This window comes from Rhinatrema bivittatum, chromosome 11 (genome assembly GCF_901001135.1).
Source record: "Rhinatrema bivittatum chromosome 11, aRhiBiv1.1, whole genome shotgun sequence".
NCBI classification, from domain to species: Eukaryota; Metazoa; Chordata; class Amphibia; order Gymnophiona; family Rhinatrematidae; genus Rhinatrema; species Rhinatrema bivittatum.
Window position 1 is genome coordinate 75160693 of NC_042625.1, and position 8912 is coordinate 75169604.

At 42.5% G+C, this 8912-nt stretch overlaps 1 protein-coding gene across 2 annotated transcripts in view; it reads left to right on the forward strand.

The window, feature by feature from the left end:
* Positions 1-8448, forward strand: part of LOC115100815 (cytochrome P450 2G1-like) — a 35475-nt gene extending 27027 nt beyond the window's left edge. The window contains exons 6-9 of one of the 2 annotated variants that reach the window (XM_029619736.1): positions 286-427; positions 726-913; positions 3327-3468; positions 8063-8448. In XM_029619736.1, coding sequence (XP_029475596.1) covers positions 286-427; positions 726-913; positions 3327-3468; positions 8063-8244 — 654 coding nt within the window. In that variant the 3' untranslated portion in view covers positions 8245-8448. Of the gene's footprint in view, positions 1-285; positions 428-725; positions 914-3326; positions 3469-5099; positions 5415-8062 lie in introns of those variants that run through there. The other variant, XM_029619735.1, reaches the window with a different exon arrangement.
* Positions 8449-8912: the final 464 nt, after the last annotated feature.

Consider the following 8912-nt stretch of genomic DNA (forward strand, 5'->3'; position numbering starts at 1 on the left):
AGGGGCTTCTCTCCTTTCATGTTTGTGTTGTTAAATACTTCTGAGACGTGTACATGAGCACAGTTGCATGGATCTAAATATGTATCTTAAGGCAGAGATTTTAAATTACTGATTGTTACAGCTGCCTCCTAACACCAGTTGTCATGTACCTTTAAATTCTCAAACATTATTTTTAAATGGACATGAAATAAATAAATGCTGTTTAAGTCCAAGATATTGCTTATTTTTATTCTAGACTGATATTAATCACTTTGTTTTTCCATCAATGGTCTTATTCTTTTCAAGGAGAAGGACAATTCCTCTTCGCATTATCACAAGGAGAATTTGTCCAAAACAGTTCTAACTCTTTTCATTGGGGGAACTGAAACTCTGAGCACCACCATGAGATATGGATTTCTGATTCTCTTAAAACACCCAGAAATTGAAGGTACAATCATTGCTTTACCTAACTAGGCGAGCATGTACATATGTGAGTGCTTGAAATTCAGATGCTGTGAATTACTGAAATTCATAGTTAGAATTTGGTAGGGAACATGGGAACAGGACCGAGGAAAAGCAGGGTTAGTAAAGAATGTGATTAGTTTATTTGAAAGTCTACTAGAAACTGGACACAGGGTATCTGGAAGGACATAACTAAAAGGGTATTAAGAAATCTTGCTGAGACTGAATGCATTCATGGATTTCCTGTCTTGTTTTATTGAAAGTCAGTTTGGTTTCCCTTTCAGAAAAGCTACATGAAGAGATCGACCAAGTGATAGGCCGAGAACAAATTCCATGCCTAGAACACCGTAACAAGATGCCTTATACCAATGCTGTGATCCATGAGATTCAGAGATTCAGTAACCTTCTTCCAATGAATGTCCCCCGGGAAGTCACACGAGATGTCCATTTCCATGGATATACTATCCCCAAGGTGATTTCTCCTTGTGTTTCTAACAATTCTTCGTTAAAACCTGGTGAGCATGAGCAATGGCATAATTTAAAAAGGGGAACGAGAGAGAATGAGAGAAAATCTTTAGTAAACAGGCCTCTAAGTTTGTACCTGAGACAATGAAGGGTAAAGTGACTTGTCCAAGGTTAAAAGGAGGGTAAGTGCAATTAGAACCCTGGCTTCCCTAGCTCACAAGCTGCTGCTCGAACCACTAGGCTATTTCTCCACTCCATTATAGCAGTTATGTTCTTATATTCTAAGTCCTCCCACTGTTTTACTGTATTTACTATTTTGATTCCATTTGCATCTTTGTTCTCCTGACTACTTTCCCAGCTTCTCTTAACTTTTCCAGATACTGTTTCCTGTCGTCTTCATTCTGTGACCTCTTGTAGTTTATCAACGCTAACCTTTTCTCCCTTACCTTTTCAGCTGCTTCTTTAGAAAACCATAGCAGCCTCTTTTTCCTCTTTTCTTTATTTATTTCCTAACAAGAAGGTAAATTGTGCTTACAATATTGCCTTTTAGGTTTGCCCACTGCTCTTCTACTTCCCCTAGATTTTTCCATCCAGCTAACAACTCCTTAAGATACTCCCCTAGTTTAACAAAGTTGGATTATCTGAAGTCTTAGAACTATGACTTTCAATGAACCACACTGCCTGCATTATAATACAGAACAATACCATCCAACAATAATCACTGGATCACAAATGATCATCCACTTCAACGTTGGTAAGCACCATGTTTAGTATCATCTCCTCCTGCATGAGTTCTGTTACCAGTTGATGGAAGAGTTCTCCCTGTAGAGAATCCAGGATCTCCCAGCTTCTAGGGGACACTGAAGCCAGTATGTCCCAGATTGAAAACACCACCTCCCCTTTCATAGCAATTTTGTTAATATTCTCCATTAAAGCTATATCTATTTATTCTGCCTGCGATGGAATCTGTATATTACATCAATATGAACAGATGTTCCATTTCCTCTTTCCAAACTAACCCTTACCTTGTAAACCCTAGGGCCCGGAAGTACAAGTTTCCCCCCTGATCAAAGTAATCTGTGTGATGCAGTGAGTTGTGCAAGACCTCTGACACACCAAATTGGGCCCCCTTGCCTAGAGGAGTGCCTCCTTTGGAAGCTGGTAGCATAGCCACGTTCCAACTCATTGGTGCCAGGATGCATACATTGCAAATAGAAAAACTGCAAAGTTTATTAGCAAGGCATCCTAATTCAAGAAAAGGTGCTTTATGATATAAATTTAAATTATGATCAGGAAACAAATATACAGTGGCATGTGGTCAAGGCCTTCAAGGGATTCACTGAATCCCCTGCCCTTGACTTTTTTTTTTATTTTCAGTAGCACAGCACGAGGCAGAAGGTGCGACCTCACTTCAGCTCAAAGCAAAATCCTGCCTTTTATCCCATGCAAAAAGCAGAGGGTGCATATATTGAGTGCGAGACTTGTGACTGGGTGAGAGACGGAACGCTGAAATCAAGTGCATCTCTCTTGAGCTCGCTGAAGCTGCGCCTGTGGCCCATAGGGATGTGCACGAGTTACATCTGTTTCGGCGGGTAACCGTGTACCTTGTCAACTTTCTAGTTTTTATTAATAATATACATGCATAGTCTCCATTTCCCCACGTGTACTAGAAAGTCAGTGACGTGTGTGAGTACCTGCCGAAACGAATGTAACGAATGCGCATCCCTATGATCTGTGCGGACCCAAGGGCAGGAGGAGGTAGGGTTTAAGTGGCTGTTAAGCGTTATATGCACAATTATTGCCTAATTGTTTGGGGCTAAGAACAAAGAAACAATTTTGCTGACATGGATTTTCATGCTGGAGAAAGCTTTTTTTTTTTTAGTTTCTCTTGGACTTGTGCATGTGGAGACAGCTGGATAAGTAGTACTTATCCGGCTATCTAGCAGCTACTGAATATATGGTTAGGTTCAGCAGTTGCTAGATATCCAGATAAGTCACTTATCCAGTTATCTAGTTAGCCGGCTAACTTGTGGGTGGGCAGTTGACAGATAATGAGACTTAGCTGGATAAGTAGTCCATCTAAGTAAAACCTGTTCAATAGCAGGTCTAAACAGACTGATACAACTTATCTGGCTAAGAAGCAAGTTTTACTGGGATATTCAGCAGCATAGCTGGGCCACTGAATATCCATAGTAACTTAGCTGCTAAGTTATATCCAGCTAAATTACTTATATGGGCAGCTTCTGAATATGTACCCCAAGGTATAAGACATGTCATGTAAACTTACCAAAAATACATTATGCACAAGTTCAAAAGAAACAATAAAAAAAAATGCTTATATTATAGAATTCTTCAAAAACTGACCTTGAATGGAAAATGATTATTCTTCATGCACAAAACCACTTCATTCTCTTTGCCAGGGTACTCAGGTGTTTCCTATGCTCCATTCTGTGCTGCGGGACCCAACACAATTCAGTGACCCATACAGCTTCAACCCTGGACATTTCCTGGATGAGGATGGTGGTTTTAAGAAGAGCAATGCATTCCTACCATTTTCTGCAGGTAGAAATCTCTGCGATGAGGCTGATATTCAGAAAAGAAAAAAAAAAAAAGCAGCGCGCAAAATTTATAAACCTCGCTTTAACACTTATTTTTCGCTGAACTTTGGGTCCTATATTTTTATTTGAACATGCCCCTTAAATTTGGGATTCTAAAACTTAGTAACCTAAATTTAGAACTACAATTCATTTACCTAAGTTAGGTGCCCAGTACTGAAAACCACTGCTAACCACCTAAGATTTTCTCCCTGCCCTAACTCCATCTTTAAAGTCACCTGCCTTTTAAGATTCTAAATTTTGATGCGTAGCTTCACTATGAGCCTAAATTTAGGAACTCAGCTCTAGGAAATTTTTTAAAGGACTCATTTAGAGGATTAACTCCTAAAGTTAAGCACCTAAATCCTTACAAACTGACTTTTTAACCAAGAGACTTTGGGGGTTATTTTGTAAGCCTATCGCACGCGAAAAGGGACTTTTCACATGCAAAAAGTCCCTTTTCGCGTGCGATAGCTTGATAGGGGCAGAGTCGGGGTGGCGTTGGGACCGGAAGAGGAATTGTGCACCCCCTTTGCGCACGCCGACCCCTGATTTTATAACTTGCGTGCACAAATTGTAAAATCGGGTGTAAATGTGCTGGCACCGGGTAGCAGACGCACATGTACGCCCGCGCGCACCCTTTTAAAATCTATCCCATGGTCTTATAAATTGCACAGTATACAAAATCAAAATAACCCCATTGGGGTGGAGGAACGGAGGAGGGCCCTAGAAGGTACCATATAGAAACATAGAAATGACGGCAGAAGAAGACCAAACGGTCCATCCAGTCTGCCCAACAAGCTTTCACTTTTTCTTTTTTTTTCCCCATACTTATCTTTTTCTCTTGTCCCTTGTAAGTGACTTTTTGTTCTATTTCCCTTTCACCCCACCATCCCTTCCACATCTGCCAGCAATGTAGTTAGCAGTGCTGGAGCTGCATCTAAGTGAAGTATCTAGCTAATTGTTTAGGGGTAGTAACCGCCATCATAGCAAGCTATTCCCACGCATGTTTATCCAGCCTGTGCAACTCAGTCCTTGTTGGTTGTTGTACGAATATAAATCGTCTTTTCATCATTCCCCCTGCCGTTGAAGCAGAGAACTATGCTGGATATCATTGAAAGTGAACTATTAGGCTTATTTGGTTTGGGGTAGTAACCACCGTATCAAGCAAGCTACTCCCCTGATTTTTTGTGGATGCAAATCCTTTTTTTCCATTTCCTCTTGCCGTTGAAGCATAGAGCAATGTTGGAGTCGCATTAACCGTGTGTATGTTTATTTAATTAGGGTATTAATCTCCAGGTAGTAGCTGTCATTCCCACAAGCCACCTCCATGCTTACAGATTCATTTATTTATTTGATTTATATTCGGTGGTGGTGGGGAGATTAAGTCCCAGACCAGCTACTGTTTGCTGGATAACTTTAATCGCGGATATTCAGTGGGACGTTTATCCCAGATAATTTACCCGGCTAACTTTATTTACTTTTCCTTTTTTTTGAATATTGGCCTCGGAATTGTTTAATAAATAAATTACTTCTATAGGGAACAACACATCGGGATGTAATCAACTAACTTTTTTTTCTCTGTTTTTGGATCTATAGGCAAACGTGTCTGTCTGGGAGAGAGCCTAGCCCGCATGGAGATCTTTCTGCAATTAGTCTCTCTCCTACAGAACTTCACCTTGAAATGCAACAAACCTCCCAAGGACATTGACATCAGCCCTGCAACTAGTAACTTTTCTAATTTCCCGTGCTTTTATGAGCTCTCAGTTGTCCCTCGTTAAAACGGATCGTGGGCATGGCAAGAAAGTGAAATTGAATCAGGACTTTTCCAGTTTTACTTTATAAACTGCATACGAATGCCCCGTAATAAATGCTTTGATGCGTACCACAACTTACTAGCTTGAGGCAAAAAAACAAAAAAAAATGATGGTGGCTTGTCTCAACTAACTTTATTTACTACCGCATTCACTTTTTATTATAGAATATGCAGGGGCCTAAGCGATGACATTTATTGTGCAAGCTAAGACCATGTTGTATGTGCTAAACATACCATGCTATGCAATAAAGCCTCACTATATGCATTAAACTGCTCAGAAGATGTTACTGTGTTCAAGCTAAAATTAGTGAGGTCAATAAGTTAAAGCCATGTAGCTGGACAACTCAAAGGTTACACAGCTAAATGGCAAGTTTTGAATATCCCCAGTACTTATCTGGCTAGTACAAAATTACACCTGCTAGTTGATGTGTGACATGCAGGGAATAACTTGTGAGTGTAACATGCACACACTTTAAAAAATGCAAAAGTATGCACATAAATCATATCCCCGCCCTAACTCTGCCTCCGGAACACCTGATCCTAGTTCACTTAAAAGGATGTGCGAAACTATTTTCAAAGAGCAATTTAAGTGCTACCCCACAACAGATCCTTACAGGAGATGAGGGAGTGAAAACACCAAAAGTGCCTAGAAACAGCAAAATCCGAAATTCGGCCCTGCTGCAGCCTCTCGCTTTTTCTTCTTTGGCCTCCATCGGCCTGAGCTCCGGCCGTGGCCCACAGCCTCTTTTTTTTGGCTCTGCCAGCTTGGGAGCCCGTAGCCTCTTTCTCCTCCTTGGCTGCCAGCAGCAGGGTGGGCTCTTCATTCTATGCTCACCAGAGCGCGAGAACATAGCAAAGTAAACAACAAATATAGAGGTCACACTGCCCAATTTGACCGGCTCACCGGGTCATGCCTAAAGACACGTTAGGCCAGTCTGCACCTAGGCTGTACCATTAGTGTAGCTGTAAAAAGAGCTCCTTATTCCGAAAGTATCCTTAATCTTGTGGGTCAGTGTGTGGCTAGTTCACACTGCACATTGAACACTAGAATAGCACAGAGTGCTGGGAATGTCACTGTGCATCAGTGCATGCACTAGAATACTGTGGACATGCAGGAACTCTCATCATCCTGTGTATAATGCTGAGGAGTTTAGTAAACCTGAAAAGCTCAAATCTTAAATGGAAATAGTGCAGCATTAACTAGCATTCTGGGAACTTCATTGCCATGACAAATAGTGCATGCATCGCCAAACTGTCAAAAAAACAAAACAAAAACGAATGCATAACAGTGATAACAATTTAAGAAAAAAAAAGTTCCTGATTGTTTTCGGAAAGGTCGAATTAGTTAGAAGACACTCATGGCCTCAGGTAGCAAAAGATGCCATTTTTTTGAAAAATATGGATAGCATTCCTGAGTAATGATGAACCTTCTCGTCGACTAGGGTAAACAGTTTGGAAATTAGAAGAAAAGATTTGGACATTTTTTAATAGGTGGAGCACAGACATCATTTTTTAGTGCAGAATAAAATGTATTTCAAGTTACAAATAGAAGTTTTTTCTTCCTCTCAAGAATTCACATCAGTTTAAAAGGAAGGTGGTTGGAGGTTAATGATTATAAATGAACATAAGAAAATGCCATACTGGGTCAGACCAAGGGTCCATCAAGCCCAGCATCCTGTTTCCAACAGTGGCCAATCCAGGCCATAAGAACCTGGCAAGTACCCAAAAACTAAGTCTATTCCATGTAACCATTGCTAATGGCAGTGGCTATTCTCTAAGGGGCGGATTTTAAGAGCCCTGCTCGCCTAAATCCGCCCAAATCCGGGCCGATTTAGGCGAGCAGGGCCCTGCGCGCCGGTGAGCCTATTTTACATAGGCCTACCGGCGCGCGCAGAGCCCCGGGACTCGCGTAAGTCCCGGGGTTTTCTGAGGGGGGCGTGTCGGGGGCGGGCCCGAACCGTGCGGCGTTTTCGGGGCGTGTCGGGAGCGTTCTGGGGGCGGGCCCGGGGGCGTGGTTACGGGGGCGAAATCGGAGAAGCCTTGGAGGGAACTTTCCTTCCGCCCCCCCCCCACCTTCCCTCCCTTCCCCTACCTAACCCGCCCCCCAGCCCTACCTAAAAAAAAAACACCTTTGTTGCAGAAGTTACGCCTGCCCACACCAGCTGGCTGCCAGCGCGCCAACCCCCGGCACAGGGGGTTGGCTGCCGGCAGCTGTGCCGGAGGACTCGGGATCTTCCCGTCCCCGCCCTGGACCACCGCCACGCCCCCGGCTCCGCCCTGCCCCGGCCACACCCCCGACTGCCCATTTTTTAAAGCCCCGGGACATACGTGCATCCCGGAGCTTGCGTGCGCCACCGAGCCTGTGCAAAATAGCGGTAGGTTTCCGGGGATTACGCGCATCACCCTCTGAAAATCTACCCCTTATTTGATAAAATACCTGCCTCTGTGTATAAATTAGGGTTATTATACGCACACTGTTCTCTATTTTTATGTGCTCAAAATATACGTGAGTATGTTATTCCTAAAATAGGTAGAAAAAGTAAGCGTTGTTCTTCATTGGAAACATTCACATGTACTACAACTTTCGTGTGTCCATTTGGGGTAGAAATATGCGGCACACATTGCACAGTTTATAAAACACAGGCAGAAATCTCAATGCATCCACGAATGCATGCAAACTCTGTACCACGGACAGTTTCGAAAATTTGGCAGATAAAATATACTGAATATTTTCCCCAATCTATAGGGAAACGGATATGCTTGGGGGAGGGCCTGGCCTGCATGGAGCTCTTCCTCTTCTTCACCACCATCCTGCAGAATTTCACCCTGAAGTCTACCGAAGACTCGAAGGATATTGACCTCTGTCCCCAGTGCAGTGCTTTTGGAAGTATCCCCAGCTCTTACGAACTCTGCCTTATCCCTCGCTGAGAAGGACTACAGATCTCTGAATTCTGACCTTATCACATGATTCACCTATGTAAATCTTGTGATATTACACTGTACTTATATGCAATTTATGTAAACCGTTGTGGTCGTTCGCTGGAATGATGGTATATAAAAAGCATAAATAGGAATGGAGGAGTAGCCTAGTGGTTAAAGCAGAGGGCTATGAACCAGGAGACCAGCATTCAAGTCCCACTGTCGCTCCTTGTGACCTTGGGCAAGTCACTTTACCCTCCATTGCCTCAGGTACAAAAACTTAGATTGTAAGCCCTCTGGGGATAGGGAAATACCTACAGTACCTGAATGTAATCTGCTTTGAAGTGCTTGAAAAGCGGAATATAAAAAAATCTAAATAAATAAATGTAACACAAAATTGTTCTCTGGCGGTCTTTGCTTATCTACTGCAGGTCACTTGAGTGCTTCAGGGTGAGGTTCTGTGGGTATTTTTCTCCGTTTCCATCTTACAACATTCATTACAAAGCCCAGGCCGACCCACCCTTAGAATGAGAAATTGACACATGTTGTGACATTGGCGATGGTAACAAAGAGCATGCCTTCAGCCAACACTCGAATGAGTTGAACTGGGTTCATTTTGCAGAGCAGCATTAAAGAATGGTTACTTTTTTCTTTTTTTAAACCAAACTGTATTACAG